The following is a 22,641-nucleotide window of genomic DNA, read 5'->3' as shown; positions in this document are numbered from 1 at the left end:
AGATCATGTCTAAAGGAAAGTATATCTTCTTTTCTTCCTGATGGGTTCTCCAGATTCCAACATGAATTCTTTATTTCAAGAAGCAACTTAAGTCACATATTCTTGCAGAATGGAACCTCAGATGCTTTCAGCTGTGTGTGGCGTATGGGAGTAGATGATTGTGTGAATGAGACAAATAACTCCAATTAAAGCCAGTGGGAATAACAGAGCTAAATCCCTGTGCCCTGCTTTGAAGAATTAGTTTGAAAATACCCATATTTGATTAAAAACACTTTAATTTTTTCATTCTGACTTTCAGCTAATGGTAAATTCTTTTAATTCTTTTAGATCCATCCAGAAGTCCATGTCTGAAAATGAAGCATTTGGTTAGTAGCTGCTTAAATCATCTACTGTTTACTTGCTAATCTCAGAGAGCCAACTTTAATTGAGGGTCTTATTTGTTTTACAGCTGTTGGAGCAAATGCAAAGGAAAGACAAAAAAATAGAATTAAGCTATCAATATATTCTCCCCTCTTCCTTGCTTTCCACACACACACGTGTAGGTAGATATTGAAAACAAACTAGTTAAATATAGAAACCCCACTGAGATGAAGAACCTGTTATGGGACAACATTAGAAATACTCAGCATGTCCAGTGTGTCTTTTAATCATTTCAGTAAACCCCTGAAATATCTCTGATCTAAGAAAATTCAGGTCCCTGCCCTTTCCCATTTGAAACTACTTTGTGAGAACTTTCACAAACAAGATCACCAAGAAGGAACTTCAGGGGTTTTGTTAAACCCATCCTGACACAGTGTATTGTTATCTACACTTGTATTTCAATGGGTTCTATCTTGTAATACTCTATAGGAAATAATCAGCAGCTTCTTGAAAGTAAAATTTCCTGGATTTTTTTTTTCAGTGAGAGCTTCCTGTTATCATGCTTTCATTTATTCTTTGGAGTTTTGGTTCAGTTGTTGTATCTAGTCCTTGCTGAGTATAAAAGGTATTGTATGTGGCTGTAATGATATGGCTCTTTATCACAATGTGTCTCAGATAGATGAAAGCTCCCCTGTGTTAAGGCTTCACTCTGCAGCCCTGCATGGGGAACACTTTCATGCAGGACAGTGTCATTTGGTCTACAGCAAACAGGCTGTAATGAATTCCCAGCACCTGACAGGATCAACAAGAGCTTTCACAAAGAAGATTTTCTGAGTGAAACCCAGCATTAAATAAAACCCAACAAAACAAAACCAAACAAACCCAGAAAGCACAAATCCCGAATAGCTGTCTACATGTTGTGAAGCACGAGCACTCTGAAGTTCACTGGAGGAGCAGGAGAATGGCCATCTCCTTCTCAAAGCCAGCCTAGTTCAGCCATCCAGGCTGAGACAGTCCAAGCCTTGGAGTCCACAGGGCATCCCTGTGGGCATCTTTGATGCTATTCCTTACAAACACTCTAGTTCGGTAATGATAGACTTAAATAATAATTATAATAGTTATACAATTCCTGGAAGCAAAACAAATGCATAGATGGGATCCTAGGTCTTTAAATCCAGGGTTAAGGTAACAATCATTATGATCATGTGTTAACAGCGTTAAATGAGGTATTAGACCACAGCAAAAGATGATAAAACTTGAAGTCTGACCATACTAAATACCATCCATCCATCCATCCATCCATCTTCCTATATTGCAAAATCATCAGTTCATTTCCATGTCTGAGCAGACGCTCCAGTGTTCTGCAAGCTTATTTGATTTGCATTCTGATGCTATCTTTATAGAATTTTCTGTTATTTCACAGGTTTGCTATGAATTCAGGTGACTGCTCTCTGTGCTTTAACTTTAGACAGGAAAAATGTGAATGGCACACTTTGGCAGGGTTCCAGGAAGCCAGAGAATGATTCGTACATCAGAAGGCACTGCCAGCTTGAAGGTAATTGCTAAACATATTTCAGCTGATTTTGCATTTTATACAAAGTATTTAAAAGGGCACCTTGGAAAATTTCTCCTTTTCCACCAATAATTCAGCTAAATAATTTGTCAGGTCTTTAAGAGATTTATTTTTTCCTCAAGGGGTCTAAAAGTTATTAAAATAAGGCTTATCCTAAGACTGGAAAGCTAAGAACACACTCTGTGACAAATTCACTCTGTAGTCCATGGGCCAAAATAGACTTTCCCTACAGTAAATTGCCATAGTTGTGTTGTAGAGGGCTTGCCAGCTGTAGTAATCCATATTTCCTGGATATTTTACACAGCTCCAGATATCCAACAGAGAAAGGGTGCAACTTTTCTCAGAAGAAACTTTTGGTGGCAGGTGCAAAAGAGAGCCAAATTTTAGATGCAAGTACTTTGTCTGATCCTCTTTCTAAACCTGTTCTGAATAACTTTATGAAGACAACCTTACAGCTAATGTTAGGAAGTTGCTTATGACACTGCTTAAGAGTGTACCAATATCAATTCATTAAAACAAAATTGAATATTAACAAGTGAGCAACTATTTAAACAAAAACTGGACTCTAAAAATCAAAATACTTTTAATAATCTGCTTGATGTTGCTTCCAGGAATGGCATTTATATTTGTACTTTTCAAAGTTAAGGTAGATCTCTTACTGTTGCTTAATCAGACCAAACCAGACAAGGCTCAGCAGAAGCAGGAACCAAGATATGTGAGATTAAAGTGAAAGTATGTCCTGTTCTCAATTTAAACTAAAAAAGAGGGAATATCTCCTGCACAAATGGTCTAGAGATCATTCACTGATAGGAGATTCCACTATTACCTGGATATGTCAAAGAAAGCAAAGGACAGGGTGCCAACTTTCCTTCTGAATTTAGTTCAGTTCACTATTTGGAGTTAAACTCTTAAATGTTTGGAAATAGATCTGAAATTGCAATAGATATTGCATTTGCCCATCCATGTGCAAATTTGGTTTCTTGAACCAGAACCAGAAATAAGAGATGACAGGAAGATTTAGAGGAATTCTTGTACTGAACTAGTGAGGGGAAAAGGGACCTTCAGTAAATGTCATTGGCTTGCAAGGAACGGGTTCTAATGATAGGTGAAAGAAATATTAGGCATTTCTCTCCTGACAAGTCTTACTTTTAACCAAAACCCTTTTGGAATGATTCTTCCAATGATACTCCAGAGGTTGCCAGATTGGAAGTGGGGAGAGGCTGAATGAGAAAGCAGATCTTTTTGACCTTCCTCCAAAGTATTTTCTACTCCAGGCATTTTTTACCCTTTTAAATATCCAAAGCATGCAAAAGAAGCAGTGCACATTTTAAAAGCTGACAAGTGTTGTAATTGAAGGGCAGGGGCCCAGAGGGAACAGGAAGCAAAGCTGGCAGCTAAATAAAAATCTCCCTTTCCCCTACTGCAGTAAAATTATTTCAAGGGAAGTTCCCTTCACGCAGTGGTGAAAACCTTTGCAAGGAGATTTACAGTGTACCACTATCGATCAAGATAATTCGTCACTATTGATCAAACTTTTCTCTTAGCAGAGATAATCCTTCAAGGTCTGCAAGTCTATTGCATGAAATGAATTTCCGTTAGATTTAAAAAGCTGTGTATGGCGGTCACCATAGGCTTCTCTGCTTACTTCTGAGCTGTATCCACAAACCTGTCTCAAATCTCACTGAAATAATTGTAGAGACATCCACAGACACTGGTAGCCTTTGGATGAAGCCCTTGATGACAGCATGTGTATTATTACATCTACAAACCCAAGTTTTCCAAGATGAAAATGCAGCGAACATATACATATCCCACAGACACAATAGTGGAAGCACCTGCCTTTGCTCACAAGGCCAAACCCAAATCATCAGCACAAGATCTGCCAGCCTAAAAGCATCATTGTTGAAAAGTTGACTGTGGAAGTCACAGTCACAGGGGCTTCCATGAAAGATTATAGAGACAAACAGGGAAGAACCAACATCTCTCAGAGCCAGTGGATGCAATTCTCCACTGCTCCTAATTCGTTCCACAGGTGGGTGACTGGTATCTGTTGGCAGACTAGGAAGACAAGAACACCACAGCTCTATTTGAAGTTTATTTATATATTTTGCATGGAGATTTTTGTTTGTTTGTTGGGATTTTTGGTGGGGTTTTTTTGTTTGTTTGTTTTGTTGTTATTGTTGTTTGGTTGGTTTTTACACAAATACCTTATTCCATAATTCAGTGGGCTGGAGAGCTGATCTAAGCAAGATGTAAGAGCACTGTGGGTGCAGGTTTTTATGGCTAAAAAAAGGCATTGTGGTTTGGGGGGACCACTACGGTTTACTTTAATAACTTGCTGTTTTAATTTGGGTTTGAACAATATTACATCAAAAGCAGTGTCACTGTATGTAGTCTGTCAGGTTAAGGGCATTCTGTGTTGCCCCACAATTGTTTGTGATTCAACTGCAAACAGCTACTCAATAACAGTCTTTTGGATTAGACTGAAGGAAGACTTTGGGGCAAAGAGCTGAACACTGCAGGATTTAATTTCCAGAGCAAGCTCACAGAGCGTAGGGATGTAGTGTACAGAGATGCCTGCAGGAGATGAAAACACATTACCCTGAGGACCAGAAAGAACCCAGTTACGTTCATCTGGTGTTGCATGAGCCCTGCTTAACATGAGTTATGGTGCTCCTGGAAGTCCAGCTAGCTATATAATGAAATAAACAACCAGATTGTCAGACACCAGGCCCTCAGTGACTCCAGGGAGATTTGTAGGTGCTTAAGACAAAATCTGGATCAGGATCTTATGTGCCTCTTTGAATATAAATTTTAATGATCACATTCAGACACTTTTTCCATGTGATAGCTAAAGAATCTGAGTCACTCAGAATTATACCCTGAATTACTCTTTCTTTTCCTGTTAATAGTAGGGAATGCAATCAGTCTTGCCTGCATACAGTTAGTTTTTGTGGATCTCTATGTTAAGTAAGCTGTCCTTTTGCAAACAGGAGAACTACAGATGCTGTAAGGTATTCCACAGAAGCAATAAAAACACCAAATTAGGATTAATGAGGAACAAAATGCCAAAACATTCCTGCTGTTTTCTAGTGACTTTAGAAAATGTGGTGTGATTAGGACATATTATTCTTCATGTTTTTTCTCCCTGCAATGTCCGAGTGATCCTGATATCTGTTCTGATGGAATCTCATCGCTAGGGCTGTCCTACAGTTGCACAGTGGTGGGTGCTTTGCCTTAAGACTGGGAGTAAAAGTAGATCTTTCAAAGTAAGCTTGCTTAAAATGATTTTTTCAGACTTGTTTGACCTATTATTGCTCATTGTTGTAGTGAAAGTTAATACTCTTCCCATCCAAACATTCATTTATTGCAAAAGAAGGAAGGATGTTCATCCTTTGAAAGCAATTTCTAATCTAAGTTAAACAGATTTCAGTTGAAAAGATCATTTTTGGCCTTCATTTTTTGAATGAATATTCTAGACTTTGCTGCTGTAAATAGCAGGGCAAGAGGATAGTCACAGTGGGGTTCTGGGTAACTGGTTCCTCAGTAAACCGAGGACTGAGTACAGAAGACGAAATAAGCACGAATGAGTTTTCTTTCTGTCAGTTCAGTCATTTTGCCAATTTGTTCTGCAGTCTCACTTCAAAGCAGTTTAAGATAAAATGTATGCTTAAATGATATAAGATTAACTTCAGAGAGTCAAAATGTCAGCTCAAAACATCAAGTGCAATTCAAATGATATTCCTCATTAAAACATAAAGCAGGACATTTTAAAGCATGTTTTCTCTTTTTTGGTCATAATTCACAGAAGATAATATTATTGCTGATGGAATACATTTGCTCCAAGGAAAGAAGATAGAAGAAACAACATGTCAGGTGAAACAACTACTCTTTTTTTTCAGAATCTAAATTTTCATTCAAATAAAATTTCATTTCTTGTTTCCATTCAGCATTTGTCTAGCCTAAACTTCATACTCAGCATGCCTCTGTATTTTAGAAGCTGATTTTAAAAGAAGACTCTGGTGACTTCCAAAGTTGTTCATGATTATTCTTATGCAGGCCATATGGATTTCATTGCCTAGAAAACCTTTTCCTTCCCCGAGTGAATACATTTCTGCTAAATTGATGTGCTAGAACTGTGTCTGGCAAGATCTATACTGAGTGTTTAGGTCTGTCTTGCATGATCCATATTGGCATATGGATCCTAATGCTTTCTGAATTTCTATAAACATATACAATATCTCTTCTTACTAAATCTGTACTAGTCATCCCACTGGCGTGAGGAATTAATGAATTCTGACCCCTGGATTTGCATAATCATGGCAACAACATAAAAATAGGTAACAACCCATCAGCTGGTGAACAGCAGAGGTGAGGAGAAAGACTTGTAGCTTGAATTGGAATTGGACTGGTGTTTGGGTTTTATTTCACTTCCAGTCCAATGTTTGCTCTGCTAATGTTTTACTTCCATTCCTATCTGTGGGAAACCATCTTAGCTCTGCTGATTTCACAGGACATAACAGTTTATCCAGTTTGGGACTAAAAATGTGTAACACACCTATATATATGTGTGTGTTCTAAATGAGGAATGAATACAATAAAATTATTTAAAAGCTGAAAATCTATTGAATTTTCCTTTGCAGAAAAGTTTTAAATTCAAGGTGAGCATTAAACTTTAGAAAAAGCTCTGAGCTGAACTTCCCCTGTTTCTGTACTATGTCAGGAGTAATTTTAGATGTTTAGGTTCGAAACAAGAAAGAAAAATATTCATTACCCTCAAGACATCGGAGATAAGACAAAGAAGACCCAATGTTTAGGCAGTGCTCAGCTCCAGTGTAGGTCAAAGTGGAGATGGGGGTTAAAAGGAGAGTCAAATGATCTGCATGTGGGGGACAGACAACTGTATTGGAAACTGGTGCCTGGAAAGTCACTGTGTCCCAGGTTCCTCCTGCTTTCCCTCAGAGTTTTATCTGTCTCTGCACTCTTAGTTTGTTCTCATGATTATCTCCTTTCCCAGCTGACAAAAGAGTATCTGAGGAGGAAGGAAAGGAGAAAAGAATTCTTTTTCTTTTTGCATCTCTCATTGTCTTTCTCTGATTTCTTTCTCTCATTCTCTAAGTATTGTGGAGAAAGATTATTCTTTGATTTCCTACAATAGTTCTTCCCTTAGTGTGAGGGATCTCTGGCTCTGCCCCTATCCTGCCATGACAGCTTTTGGACTGGCTCCTGGTGAAGCTCCTGGAGGTCATTCCTCAGATATGACAGACTATGGAGGGGAAAAGGGAAAAAGGCCTATGTTTGCTTTAAGTATAAGTCCCATAAAATCCCTTAAAACATTTCCCCATTAACTATTTTCCCCATTTTAGAAGCAAAGTCCTTTTTTTTGACTTCTCAAAGCATTGGAAGTTTTTTTTTTTTTTTTTCAGGTGCATGAATGATTAACTATAGGGACTTTGGTCCCTCCAAACTTTGATATCAGTTTAACATCTATTGCACTTGCTTTATAAAAAATTCAAGTTTAATGGAATTCTTTTGAATTTTAGTAATTGTTACCTCATGTCTTCATTATCATATATCGTCATTGATATAATTCTCTTCTTAGCTTCCAAAATAGTCTGATTATATCTGTTTTCATTTGCTGCCCTACATTGTGCACACAAACAAGGAAATGCTGAGCGAACAGCATTATGGGGGAAGCTCTTTTTCTGAAAAATCAGCACAAATGAGTGTCCTTATGAAGTGCCTGATGCACACAGCATGGGGAACAGACAGGCGGAATTAGAAGTCTGCATGCAATTGCACAACTGCAGCCTCAGCATCACAAAACTGGGTGGGATAGCTCACACAACTCAGCTGTCCCAGAAAATCCAGGGAATTACAGGCTGCTACTCCCAGGAATGTGATGGAGCAATGGGCACAAACTGAATACAGGAAATTTCACTTAACATAAAGAAAGCACTCTTCTAGTATAAAAGGTGGTGAGACATTGATAAGCTTCCTAGAGAGGACATGAGAAGTTCATCTTTAGTGACATTCCTATCAGGAGATGGACCTATGCAACTTGCTCTGGTGGCCAGTTCTGAGCAGGAAGCTAAACTAGACAATCTCCAAAAGTGCATTCCTACCTCAGCTTGTCTGAGGGAATTTGTGATTCTGTGTGCCATGGAAAAGGCACATTTACAAGCAGGAGTAAATAGCACAGATGAACACCTTAGAATTTTTTTCCTCTAGTTGAAGGAAAACAAAAATAGTGAAAGCAAATAAGTTTCCCTGAGAGCCTCACAAAAAGCTTTAATCCTTTTCCATTTCCTAAATTGACGTTCATTCATTCCATTCATTCTGTAAGTGCTGGAAAATGGGGCTTAAAACAGAAGTACAGGTTGAGGGATATAGCATGAGCACTGCTGCAATAATTGTACCTTACCATAAAAGATGCCTTTATTTTCTGCATTTATTTTTTGTACCTTTGTTCTTATTTACTCATGTCTAGTAGGGCTCCCTTGATGGCTCGAGGCCTTTGTAGCATATTGGGAAGGACATAAAATATCAAATAACGCAGTCTTTGGGCTAATACATTTTCAAAAATGTTTCATGCCTCATTTCTCACGTAAATTCTTAGGTTGCATTCAGCCTTCAACATGTCATTCATATTCATGAAGGGAAAAGGCCAGTGCTCCTCACTTTCCTGCTGAGCTGTAGGCACTGCCAGGCTTGCCCCCTAGGGACTGCAGCAGTGCCCCAAGGAAGGCGCATTCCCCTGGTGTTCCTCTCCTGAGGACACTGTGGCCAACTAATGGCTTATGGGCAGATGATCAAAGTGTAAATAGTCTTGTCTTAGTTCTGAGGAACCATTTTCTCCACATGGTCCCATTTTCTCCACATTGCTAACCCAGTTCAAACTCACACCCTCGGTGCTCAACATCCCAGGAGAAATTAGGTGAATTAAAGCAAGACCCTTTTTAGAACTGCATCAGTGATGCTCCTCAGCTGCTGAGGGGAGTTGCTGCTGAGGGAAGTCTTCCCTGGCTTTCCTGTTCATTGAGCAAGGAAAGCCAAGATATAGGATGAGATCCAAGGATTCCACACTATAATGCACAGCTCTGCCCTGGTACTGCTTTCACTGTGATGTCTCCAAGACATTACTGAGTCCCATATAACTGAGGAAATCAAGACAGCTCAATACCAAAACAATTTCAATGGGTGGTTGTTGGTGTATGTCAGTCTTTTACTTCCATATCCACACAGTGCCAGCCTGAAAAACTGCTGAGCTCTTGTCTATATTTAATTATATGATGCTAATTATGCTTATTCATCTTATGTAAGTTGTAATTTTTTTTATATTACTTTTCTTACTATCTAGGTGATAAACTATGAGCAATGGATCCCACCACAAGTTCACAATCCAGCTGTGCCTGGTAAAAGTGAAATGGTGAGTTGCCATGAAAATTGTTTATTTTTTTCACCAGCAGCTGGGAATAACAGACTTGTTTTTCCTGTGTATAAGTTCCTTCTCCAAAAGCCGAAAGATCTTTATGCATATCCATGTTATTAATCATGCTATCTCTTTGTCTTCTGTAGAATACTTTATTATTGCTCTGCTATTAATAATTGTATTTCTTTATCATTTATAGAATATTGTATTATTGCTGTGATTCCCAGGACAGAACCTGCCTGTTATCGTAGGCTGCTTAGTCTGCTTTGCACTCATTTTAAGCTAGTTGGAGTACCAGACCAACATCATGGGAATATTTAAAGGTCAGATATACATGGGTAGGAGCACATGAAAGTCTACACAGTGCTTCTCTATACACTGGCTGACCATGGCTTTATTGACATGTTTAAACAGAAAATTTATCAAAATTTGGTCTTACAGAACTCTTTTAAACAGACCAAGAAGTTGTCTATCATCACACACTATTTTAATATTAATTATGTGCAGCCATGTTATTACTGAAGCTTCTCAAACATTTTTAAGGTGCCATAACAATTAGCACTATTGACCCAGTAAGCACACACTAGTATTTGTCTTCACACTATTGCACTGTACTCTGAATTTAAGTGCATTGGTAATCATGATTAAATCATTGCACTTCTTCGGGAAAGGCAAAGCAGTTGAAGAAAAATCACAGAGATTAGACTGTGCCAGGACTAAATTCCTTATGCTGAGAGGTGACATGCTGTGCAAGTAGTTTTATTGAAATGAATGCACTTACACACAGGAAAGAGAGTGCTCAACAGGACTGAGATTGCAGGAATCTGACCAGCAGTGTTTTACACTTAGCTTCCAAATTGCTGTATTGCTGTCACCAGGTTAATCCTCATAACTTCTCACCGTGCAAATATTTTTAAGGTATATAAAATACCTTTGTAAAACTGGAAACAGTTTATCAGACACAATTTAGGTCTTTCTTCTGTAATGCATTTTAGAATGCATTTTTAAAATGTATATTTTTTTGTGCTTGAGTATTCCTGCGCACTTCCTGCAAATTATTTGCAAGTAAAAGGCAGCCTGTGATTTATTTTTTTATACAATTCATTTTGATTTGTGAGGTGACATGATTTTTTCATTACTAAAACCCATTAAGCAGGGAAATCAATAATATTCTTGGTTCTTGTTCATGCAGGAATTCTTTCCTTATAGATAGCTTTGCTTATAGACTGGGGCAAAGCACAGTTCACCTGATTGTCTAGTTTCTACACCAAATAATATTTGGATAGGCAGATAAAAATCCATATCTGAATGCTTAGGTAAGGCAAAATAAAATACTGTAAATTTAAAAGCTGTCTCACCACCAGCTGATACTGCATGAGCTTTTTTCTCTGTGAAAGAGAATTATTGCATTTATTATTTAAGCACTTATGACTTTTCCCTAACAATAGACTCTATGAAATGAGTGCTTTCAAGGAAAAGAGGATTAGAGTTTGCCATTAATGAAATTATCGGAATAGATTATTTTCCATTTATCTTGATGTCTCCATGATGAAAATCCCAGATCATAAATCAAAGTCATCATGTTGCTTTTGTGTCGTTACTTATAAGTGAACAAATTATTATTGCTACAAGAGATCTAATGTGAGAGCAATATTAGCATTTTAAACCACTGTGATTTATTTTGCAAAGACATCTCACAATGAGAGACTGAAAAATTGCACCTCAGTTTTTCTTATTAGCTAAGGTAAAAATGCACTCCTGCTATCTTAAATTTGGAAGAGGAAAGAAATCCACACACAGGTGAAGGACAGAAAAAGCGCAGCAGAACAGTGGGTGCTGATGAGCTGATGTCCACACCGTGTCCTATGGGGGGTCTATCTGTGCTCACATCCTCTCTGTTGGACACCAACCAGAAGCTGGAGGTCACCAGCTGAATTTCTGGAAAGTGTTTTTTGTTTTAATTTCATCTGTAACGAGTTCAGTTTGTGGCACTTTGAGGCCGAAGTGCAGCTTTCAGGGATAGCTGTGAAATTCACTGCCAAACTAAGACACTAATGAAGCCATGACTTACAAGAGACACTGCAGACATGAAAAGGTGTCAGCTCCCTGGCTTCCTGCTCTGCTCCTGTGGTTGATTCCCAGTTTCCACAACACTGCAGATTTCATGGAATATAGTTTGCTGCTGAGAAGGAGGCAGTCTAAACCCAAGTGCTATCCACTGTGGGAACTTTTGCACTATTGTGATTAAAGAAGGAGGACTCCTAGGGTCCAATCCTTAAGGAAAGAACTCAGCATAGGCTCCATCAGCAGCAGTGTGATTTATACCACCCATGAAGGTAGCCCTGAAAGGTGTATCTAGACACATAATAAAAATAACAACAACAACAACAATAGCAATAATAACAGCAATAATAACATTAATAATATAATAACACCACCAATAATAACAACAATAATAACACTAACAACCAATAACAACAATAATAATAATAATGATAATAATAATAATAATAATAATAATAATAATAATATTTTGCATAACTAAGAGTATTTATCAGAACAGTGCCTGAAAGAATAAAGCAGTTTCAGATTTTTCTGGGGTGTGGGTATATGTTTATTTCACCAGGTCCTGCTTGCATTCAGTAATGCTCAGGTAATCAAGAAAAGTAATATGGAAACAGCAATACGAACACTGGACTAAGCTTGGTGTTTCCTGTGACTTGCCTTTTCCCCTTTTTTTCCCCTTTTTTTTACCTATTAGTCCAAAGCAAGGAAAAGCCTAACTTTCAAAGCATTGTGTCAATGATCCGTTCTTTGAATCCAACACTTTTTTATTCTCAAGATAAGCACCATGTTGCCCTTAGATTTTATTTTTAGGGTTTGAATGATTTTAATGTCTTTCTTGTTTTGTTTTGTTTTTTGGTTTGGTTTGGTTTTTTTTTGGGTTTTTTTTGGTTGGTTTTTTTTTTTTTTTTTTTTTTTTTTTGGCAGGGTACAGAGCCAGACAATAAAGCTGAATCCAGGGGAACATTAAAAAGATTGCAGAAATTGGTCCGAATAAAGAAAACAAGTGCACAAAGCTTGGAAGATGTCAAGCACGTTCTGGTTCCCCTCAGTAAGTACAGCATCACATCAGCATTCTTTCCAACATTTGGCAAATGACACTGGATTGAACATAACTGTAAACAATCCTGTCCTGGTCTGTCATTCACCACCCACGATTTTCAACCCCCAACTGAGATGTTACTGTGATACCACTCCAGCGCTGACTTCCTCATAGTGTGAAAACCTGTTTCCTGTCACACTAGCTGGAGTTTTGTAACAGTATATCTCGCAAGTGGGGATTCTAGATAAATAAAATTGTATAACAGCAGGGCCTCCATGCTGGGGACACTTTGGGTTTCCTAGTTTTGTATCACATTTTGGGTCAGAAAGGCAAAATTCACAAATGGGAAGGTAACTTCCAGTGCTAATCCGTGGGTCAGTAGCATCTGCGAATGCAGGAAGGTCTGAGGTATGATAAGCAAGTCGGTCTCTCATCATACCTGAGTGCCCAGGGCTGTAAGACACAGGAATTCTGAACTGATTCTGGCTTCAGCTGGTTTTCTGGAGTCTCCTATAGATCTCTGATCTGACTGTGCAACACTTCTTCCTCTGAACTTGTTTTGCCAACATTGTTTTAACAGCGCCTGCTTTGGTTGTACAATGCACTTGATTGTATGATTATTTATAATCCTGTATTAGCAAAATGAGTTTAAACTGTCTGTTGAACTACTGCTCCAGCCAAATCACTGCTTGGGCAGAAACACATGAGGAAATCGGGATTTTAGCAACTAGTTTGTAACTGCAATATACATACAAGGGATGGGAGAGCAATTGTCCAGAAAGCTTCCTGAACTTTTCCAGCTCAACTCATGCTGTCTGAAACTATCAGCAATATGACATTCAGTTTGCAAATTTTCATGGGCAGAACTAATAAAATTTTCCACACCTTTGAGGGAACAAGAGGAATATACCAAATGGTGGATAAATCTCACTTTTGGCTCAGATGCCTGACCCAGTAAAAAATCCTTTCCATCTCCCTAATTATCATAATTATTTGGTTTTGGTTTTGTTGGATTTTTTTTGTTTGTTTGTTGGGTTGATTTTTTGTGTGTGTGTGTGCATGTGTGGGTTTTGTTTATTTTTTTTAATCTTTTTTTTTAATTTGATTTTGTTCTTTTATGGGAGTTTTTTCTTGTTAATTTTTTTTAATAGAGTCTTTGGCTTTTTCATTATATAGAGTGAAAGCTATTAAATTAAAAAAAAACATGCTACTTTCTCTATGAATTGCAACATACTATAACAAGTGTTTGCATTTTTAAAGATACCTTAGAAGATGCTTATCTCCCTGAAGAGGATGAAGAAGCGCTAACTTCTTGCATGAAGCTGACAAAGCCTCAGGAAAAGAAGACATGGAAAGATAACACAAGAAGAAAAGAAGAGACTGAGACCAGGACAGATTTTATTTCTGCGTCTCTGGGCCGCTCATACACTACCAGACTTAATAACTTAGGAACTATTTCAATTCATTCTGAAACAGAATTTCACTTGTGGAGTGACTGGAAGCCTTTTCCTGACAACCAGCTCTGTCCTTGTGACTTTTTAATTTCAAAAATAGAAGAATGGGAAAACTGTACCTGCTCTTCTCATCAGCCACATCTTACACATTCCCTAACAGATATGGATCTACAGTACTCCTGGGTAAGTGGAAGTGGTTTCTTTTGTGCTGATATGCATAAAAATTGGAAACTTTTTGCTCTGATTCAGCATTAAAGAGATACTGTCATTTTCTGTGTGGTTATGAAATGCTATAAACCAAATTTAGATTTCAGGTAAATGGATGTGAATCCATTGCTCAGGCTAACACCAGGGCTTCGTATAGCCCTAGGTAGTTCATTTTTAACCATGCAGACATCAGCAGCTTAGAGATAGAAGGCTCTAGGCTATTCTGTTTCTCATCAGCACACTCATGTTTTTTGGGTTTTTTCATCTGTAAAAATGTAACTCATCTGTAAAAAAAACCTCATCCTTTCAGGCTTAGAAAACTTTCTGGAAGTCTGGGCTAAGTCAGTAAGAGACAATGAAGCCAATGGACTTGGAGCAGGCTCCTAGAGGTCACTGCAACACTAGTAAAGGACACTAGAGTTATTTAGGCAAATGTCAGAGGTTGCAGAGGTATCTGTGTTTCTGTCTTCTTGGTCAGCTTTGCTGGGGGAGCCTATTTTTGCAATTACCCATGTGGCAGCAAGATTCTAGGGACAGAAACAAAGAAGCAGATTTTAATCTTATTCTGAAATTATCTTCCTGGATAGATCTCTGGAGGAGGTTTTCGTGTTTTAATTGCAGGCTTTTTTAAAAAGGGATATTCAAAACTAGAAGAACAAAACCAAGAGAAACTCTTTTTGGTGAGATATACAAAATATAGACATTGAAACAAGGCAGAGCAGGTCTTCTGGCACTCGACATAGGGGTGAGCACATAGAGGGTGACTGGTAGAGTGAAGTACATCAGGGAAGCAGTAAAAAGTAGCCACTTTTCCCTTTCTGCCTGTTCCCTCTACAGTGCTCCAGGGACAGAGCTGTCTCTCACTGTGGAATAAGACCAGCTCCCAGGAAAGTACACCTAAACTACAGGAGATGAGACACCTGCTGAAACCTGAGCCAGCTGAGAGTTCAAATGTAGGCCTGAGCAACCACAGCCTTAGATCAGTGTCCTGGTGAGAGCAACATGATCTCAGAGTGCCCATATAGCATTAGAAAGGTAATAGATGGGGGTCTGTACAACAGCCATATTTCTGAATTCATGGAGGAGGTAACTCAGTTCCTTTTCAATGACACAGTAGCTGACATACCAGGCAGGACCTGAAATGTGGGATTTATCTAGCTGTAGATTTTCCTGGGGTTTGACATAGAAAACAGAGTCTGAAACTTTGACTGATGGATAATTAGGAAAAGAACGAAAGGAAACTACCCCTAAAAAAAGCTGAGGGAGGTGCAGCACTGAAACCCTGGACAGCCTCAGCCCTGCACACTCCCAGGGAGAGCACCTGCAGACAGATCTGCAGGACAGAGTTGGCAGAAATGGGCTGGGAGCCATGAACAAAGGCTGTGGTCTGTCAGGGGAGTCCCCGTGCATGCCAGGAAATAGAAGTCTCTGCAGGAAGTGAATTGTGTCAGGGATGCTGGCCTCCATCATGTGCCTGGCTCCTTTATGCAAGCAGCTGTCAGCATCCCAAGTGAAAGCTGAAGTCCCAGGTAAAAACAGTAATAGAGGTGTTGGCCAGATTTATGAGAATATAAGTGTCAATTCAAATAATTTTATTTAATTTTGTCACAAACAGGCTGTTAATGTTCCCTTCCCTGATGAGATTTGTCCTACCCATGTTACTATTTAGTGCCAGCAAGAGGTTTAGTGCTTTTTTTTCCTCAATGGTTTATTTTGCCATCTGCCTTCCTGATGGGCTTTCTGACTTTAATGTATCTCTGTGGGCTTAGTGTCTTTAGATTTAGATTACAGCCAATGGCAAGATATCTCATTCTTTGCATCTGCATTCTACCAACTGGCTCAACTGAAGATTACAAAGGCTGGATTTTCAGTTTCGCTGTTTAAGGATCAAAAAGCGGACACTGGTGGTTTTGCTATGAGAGGATCAGACAGAGGGGGTGGTACAGATGTTCTTTCTAATGTTGATTTACTTATTAAAGTAAAACAAATATATTCCATAATACTCTTCCCTATTGTGTGAGAAAGAAGGTATGGTTTCATTTTCTTGACTTGGTAACTTCTCCATTGCCTCTGCTGCAGCAAGTTTTGGAGGAGATAGCTGGAGATGAACTATCAAAATGCTTGTTGGTATGTCCCAAATTGAGACTAAAGCAGTAGATGCAAGACAAAAATCCAAGACTCTGCTATTCCAACAGCAAACTGCTTCTGATCTGGCTTGGGGGACAGACAAATATCTAGATCAGACAAATATTATCCAGACGTATCTCAGCAATGCATGCAAAGCTGATCAGGCCTGGCCTTTATTAAAGCTTGAATGGCAGATAGTGAATTAAGCAGTGCTCTCCTGTAATCACAAGGAAAGACATGATGGATTGCTGTTTAGAGAGACAAAATATGAGTAATCCTAATTCCCTTCCTCCAATTTCTTCCCTTGACACCTTTCTTCCCTTGACTCCTTCTTCCTTTCTTCTGCCTCAGCACTTTACACAGCCTCCCTTATGGTGCTTCTTATTGCCAGTTTTTGTCACCTAAACCAGTAAAAAGGCTGACAGAGGTCACCTAGGCAAGGGCTGTGAGAACAAACTCCAAAAACCATATCCAACTTCAGCTCCAACAGGCTCCTCCAACAGCCACTCTTCCTTCAGCCTCCCCCAGTTAAGCCCTCAGTAACCACCTACATTAGCTGGACAGCCTCTGGCACAGGGATATTGCAGACCACCCACATTTCACCCATGCTGCCATGGTGCCACCATTAGATTCTTTGTGCAAAGTTAACTTTACCACAGGTGTTTTATATATATATATATATATATATATATATATATATATATATATATATATATGTATATATATATAATTATTATTATTCAGCTTTTTAAAATATAATTAGTGGTTGGCCAAAATTTTGCTAGGGGCAGCATAAAGCATTGCTTTTTTTGGTGTGTCAAACTTACCTTATGGAATTATTGTTACTGGTATTCTTTCCAGAGACATGTAATTTATAAATATTTCTTCCTTAGAAAGTGGAAGAGTATATTTAAAAAAATACGGAGTACTTGGGGGGAAAAAAAAGAAAAATATTCTTGCATGCTTGGATAAAGTAACTACTATGCTGCATACTTTTCTATTATCACAAAGTATATTGGGGATATCTGGGCTGATGTTTGTGATGTTATGAATCAGCTGAAAAGCAGACAGAGATTAGAAGAAAAGATTGTCCAGACACCACTTTAACAACCACTTGACCCCAATGGGAAAGGTTATTGGGTTTTTATACTTCTTTTTATTCCTCAGGCTTAGCCCTGCAGAAAACAGTTAAGCTGTCTGTCTCGGACTAGTTTTTTTCTTTTTTTTTTTTTTTTTTTTCTTTTGTGTTTACTAAATGCTGCTTTTCTGTCATTTGTATGTTAAGATACTCACTACTCTAACAAAGTAGTATACTTAGAAGTGCCATGTCCGTATGACTTACAGAAGCTCTTTCAGCCTTCTGTTGCTTTTTATCAATCTTTGCAATTGCATAAGACTTTTGCAACCACATAAGGCAGGAAAAATCTACAGTCAGAAGGCTGTAAACTGCAGGAGCTTGCTAGGCTTGAATGGACCTGAAAGGCACAGTGGAGCACAGTGAGGTCACAGCTGAAGTCCTCTTCACAAAAGGGTTCCCAGACTATCCTGGACAGTCTGAGACAAAGAGAAGAAAAGCAGATGAGTCCTTTTCTCCTCTCCCTCAATACTTTAATATGCTGCATCACTGGCTGACCCATCCACTCTCCCAATATCTGTGAAATATGGAAGATGCATTTGTAGAATCACACAGGCTTCCTTTACAGGAAAAGTAGAGGAGACAACATCCTCTGTTGGAGACAAACCAGCAGAGAGTTACTGGAAGTGGGTTTCTCTTCTTCACACATTTTAGCAGCATGGTTAAGTTTTGCAGAAGGATTTAGTCATTGATACCATGAGAATATTTATCTGGTGCAACCTGTGTTTGGCATTCAGTGAGAATGAAGTATAAGGGACATTTCCCAAGACTAAAAAGGCCTGGGATTTTGATGAGGAGAAAGAAAAAAAAATCTAAAGCTACTGCAGAGGAAGATACATTTTCTGTCCCATTTTCAGGTTAAAAGGAGATTAGAAAGCTTCAAAAGATTGGTTTCTATCTGATATAATGTATTGCATTGTGGTGGAATGAACAATAAGTTTGGGGAAACTACAAAAGACTTTATGCCAATTCCTGTGTTCATTCTCTCCATATTCCTCTCAGGAAAGCATTGTGGTCTTATCACAATTATGTTTGCCCTGCTGTTACCTGCCATGGTTCTCTGCCATTTCAGTGACCTTGTGCCTTTTTCCTTTCCTCCTGGTCTGGCTGCTTCCTAATCAGACAAGCCATATCTCAGCAACTGCCTTTGACCCCTAGAAGACATGGCTAGTTTGGCACTCATTTTTTTTATGAAGAAACACTCTAATTATCAACCCTGGTTTTGTACATTTCCTTACTCCAACTTTTCCTGACACGTTATGCATAATAGGTTTTGGTTACTGGTTGCCCCATCACAGCCTTGCTTCCTCACTGTGGTTGCTCTTACCCTGCTCTCTGCACGTCCTCTGCTGTGCCTTTTTGCTTCTCAAAAACCTGCTGCATATTGCCTGGAGGTTTATGCAGGTGTGGGGTGTCTGTGATGCCAGGGACAGACCACTGCTCCCTGGACTAGTGGAGTGGGGAGGAAGGGTACGGACAGCCAGTAATGAACAAACAGGGCAGAGCGTTCTTCTCTAGCAAAATGTGCTCCAAAGCTGAAAGTTGTATTTGCACTGCCCAGAGAATTGCTGTGGGAAGATTTCTGCTCCATTTCAGCCAGCAGTTTCTGCTGCACACCAGAATGCTGTGGGCTTAATGGACTTTCTGACTGCTCAATTTTCTTAAGCAATTTGACTGTTTTCTGCAGTTTTTCCTTTCTTCAGCTAATGTCTTTTTGTTGAGAGACACCTGAACATGCCTTAGAAGAGCTTTCTCAATTGCATTTTGAATCCTCATTTGGCACAAATATAGCACTAAAAAGAATGCCTGGAAATCCCCAAATTGCTTTTCTGAGACACCAATTTTCAACTGCTCCGGTCACTCTGGTTGCTTCACTGTCAGTAATAAGAGATCCTTTTAAAAGCTATGGCTCTTGTTCCTATTTCAGTGACAAGGTAGGAAGCCAGATCCTCACCAAGTATAAATGTATTTTCTATGGGTGTTAGAGAGTCCTGCTCAGCTGTAGCCAAGCTGAAGCCCGAATTCTTTGCCCAGGGAAGAGATAAAGAGCAGCTGAAAGGCAGTAAACAAAACCAACCAAGACCATGATATGCATGTTCAGGTGAAAAGCTGTGGCTACGACACAAAAACAGGATTTGTTTCCTAAGATATGAAACTGTCCCCAGCTGCTTCTCTTTCATCTTGTTATATCTTCATTTACAAGGCCCTCAGCAGGTTTCCTGTTGCTTTTTATAACATTCTAGCTAATTTTTGTGCTCTCCCCATTAGTCCACCAGCTCAGCCCATCTCCCTCTGCATTCAGAACCCCTCTTGCAAGGTAAAGAGACAGCTAGAAACACCCCCATGCTCCCCAGACTGCAGACATGAGATATACAAGAACTGACAGACAAAAAGGAACAGTGCTACAAAGGCACTCATCTTTCCCCCGTTCAAACCCCGTTCCAGAACTCTGTGAAAACTTATTTTGAATTTTAAGATTTGTGAGTGGGTAGGGATTGAGATTTATGCAAATCTATTGTAGTAAAGTGCTGGTGACATTTGAATGGTTTTGTTTTTTAAACTGATGAAAAGCCAAGAGCCACAACTAAATTTTCAGTGTTTACTTTTCCTGGAAATATGAAGAAAAATACAGACTCAGAAATAAAAGACACAAATACTAGTGAACTTATGAACACTCATTTTCTTGATGCTTCCCCGTCTGTAGAGTTTTAGTTTTTCTACTGTCACAGGGACCTTTATTCAAGAAGCAGTTACAGCAACAAGCTGGTAAACATTATAGGTCCTGCTTCAGTTAAATGCAAAAAGTGAGAGAAAATCACCCCTTAAAGCGCAAGGCTTCTCACAGGTTTTGTGCTGGGAAGACAGGAAACAGGGAGGGTGTCCAGCCTCTCTGAAGATGCACCATTGCACTGTGCTGATAGCAAATATCTGCCACTACCATTCTACTTCCTACAGTGATTTTTGCTATTTCTTGCATAGTAATGTGAAAAATTTGGTGTCCTCATCTGTGATGACTTTGACCATGCAGTCTTAAAGCAAGTTTTAAAAAACTGTGAAAAATCTGATGCTGTTATTCTTCACTATGGTAACACTTGTCCTATTTTTTTGTTTTTAATACCTGACTAGAATTTTCATAGCTCTATAGGGATTGATATAATACTTTCCATTAATCTTAAGGGCATGTATAACTAACTCTACCAAAAAGCTTCCAAGACTTTTTCTGCCACAAATTTCTGAGCTGTTTTGTGAAGTTGGATTGCTGGTATATATGAGGCAGAACGATAATGAAGTGAATTTATTTGCACTAAAAGATATTTTAGAATACCACAACATTTTTAATATCATTACAGATAACTGCAGAAGAACATTGCAATTCACCTCAGCAGATTTTATGGGTTTGCTTCTGACATAGCTGCTAGGTCTTGCAGAGCTACAGCTAGATAGAGAAATGAAAGATTTTGGATGACTGTAGTGAATGTAGTATGAAGGGCAATGTGATCATTGAAATTGCAGGGAAAACTCTGCATTTCCTAGACTTATTCTTTGTAAATGGCATGTGACTTCTCAATAGAAAAAGAAGAGTGCTACCTGCTTCATGAAACATGATTAAGAGTCAAAATATAATTAAGCTAAGTGAAGTCGTTGGTAACAAACTGTCTAGTGAAAGGACAACTTCCTGCTTGCCTACTTTAAAATTGCCAAAATGATGCACTTTTGCATACTGAAGGAAATAGATTGCATTGCCTGTCTGCTGCTTTATTAACCTACTCTGTGACCTATCATCCTTATGTGGATCTGCTATCAGTCCAGTATTAAAGACATTCTTCTTGTTGTTTTTTATTTAAATTAAGGCTATAATTTCTTCCCATACACCATACAAAGAAAAAAAAAAAAAAAAGAAAAAAAAAAAGAAGAGAGCATATTACTCTGCTTGATCAGTGCTCCTGCTGAATGAACCAGCTAATACAGGCTGTGTTTTCATGCTGTGTTGTGCTAATGCATTAGCTCCTGGTGCTGGCAGGGATATCTTGACCAATGAAACCAACAGGCAACTTTTAAAATTTTTACAGTGCAGTTTATCTCCTTACACAAAGAAATGCAGTTTCACCTCTGTGTAAATTCACTTTTAAAACATAAATATTTTCTAGATCTTGTGCTTGTTGATTGGGTGACAAGCTTCCCATTTGTAGCCAAAATGTTTAATCTTCACTGTGCTTGCAGTAGCTCAGTGCACTCTTGTGTGTGTGCTCACCTTCATGCAGGAGAATGAGCAAACAGCTTCAGGTTTCCTCAGAATCCCTGATGAAACTAAAATTAAAGTGCTAATTAGGTAAGGATTTTGAGGCTTTGGTGAGGAAGCCACAGCTGAACATGACTCAAGGATCCTCATTGACCTTAAATTACAAGAATAGCTGAGTGGTGGCTAGCAGTGCACGCCACAATGCCTGATACTCCTTGTCTCCTCCTCTAGCTGATTCACACGGATCTTCTTTTGGGGACAGAAATTTTCTGGAAGTTCTGAGATGGCTCAGAACCTGGTTGTTAGCTTGCTTCTTTTGTGAGTGTAGACTAAGCTTGTTATTCTCTTTGGTAAGTCACTTTTGTATACTTTAAAGTGCTCCCTAAAGCCTAATTTTGAAATAAGCCTTTCATAAATCAGAAGAAATTAGTTCTGTTTACATCTCCCTCACACAGAAGTGAAGGGAAAGTCACGACATCAGTGCTCAGCAACGGCACAAGTGGAAGAGTGAGGATTTTCAGTGCCAGAAAGCTACTAAGGTTTCCAGGGCTGCAGCATTATTATAATGAATGTGTTTCAAAGCCCTTTAGAAGAAGCACTTCTGTTGTGACATTCTCCAAAAGCAAAGCATGTCTTGCATAATTCCAAATTTGTTTTTAGAAATTAAAAATTTAATGTCAAAACTGTATGTTCATGCAACTTGGACAAAATACTTGTGGGTGAAATTAACAAGAACAGGGCCTGAAAAATAAGACTGGAAATGAAACAATGAACACAGAATGGACACATCTGTAATTCTGCTATTTAAATACTTTCAGATAAATGGACAGATCATTGGAAGATAAAGGCCAAGGCTTTCCAGAAAAAAAAATGGACAGTGACTTGTATCTGAGTATTTGCTTTTATTTTGAAAGGAATTAACCTATGGTAATCAAATTTCTGGACCGTTTTTCTGTAGACATTTAATTGATTGAAGAAGTTCACCTTCCCTAATACATAAGGAAAGC

The 22,641-nt window shown here is 38.7% G+C and overlaps 1 protein-coding gene across 10 annotated transcripts in view; it reads left to right on the top strand.

Moving 5' to 3' along the window:
* SAMSN1 (SAM domain, SH3 domain and nuclear localization signals 1) overlaps positions 1–22,641 on the top strand; it is a 161,219-nt gene that overhangs the window by 96,278 nt on the left and 42,300 nt on the right. For 7 of the 10 annotated variants that reach the window (XM_068180622.1, XM_068180624.1, XM_068180621.1 and 4 more), the window contains 6 exons: positions 328–365; positions 1,829–1,915; positions 5,742–5,809; positions 9,294–9,362; positions 12,357–12,480; positions 13,732–14,108. In XM_068180622.1, coding sequence (XP_068036723.1) covers positions 328–365; positions 1,829–1,915; positions 5,742–5,809; positions 9,294–9,362; positions 12,357–12,480; positions 13,732–14,108 — 763 coding nt within the window. Of the gene's footprint in view, positions 1–327; positions 366–1,828; positions 1,916–5,741; positions 5,810–9,293; positions 9,363–12,356; positions 12,481–13,731; positions 14,109–22,641 lie in introns of those variants that run through there. The other 3 variants (XM_068180629.1, XM_068180631.1, XM_068180628.1) reach the window with 3 other exon arrangements.

Source organism: Anomalospiza imberbis, chromosome 2 (genome assembly GCF_031753505.1).
Source record: "Anomalospiza imberbis isolate Cuckoo-Finch-1a 21T00152 chromosome 2, ASM3175350v1, whole genome shotgun sequence".
NCBI classification, from domain to species: Eukaryota; Metazoa; Chordata; class Aves; order Passeriformes; family Viduidae; genus Anomalospiza; species Anomalospiza imberbis.
The sequence above is the reverse complement of the archived record's forward strand: the minus strand, read 5'-3'. Positions and strand labels throughout refer to the sequence as shown.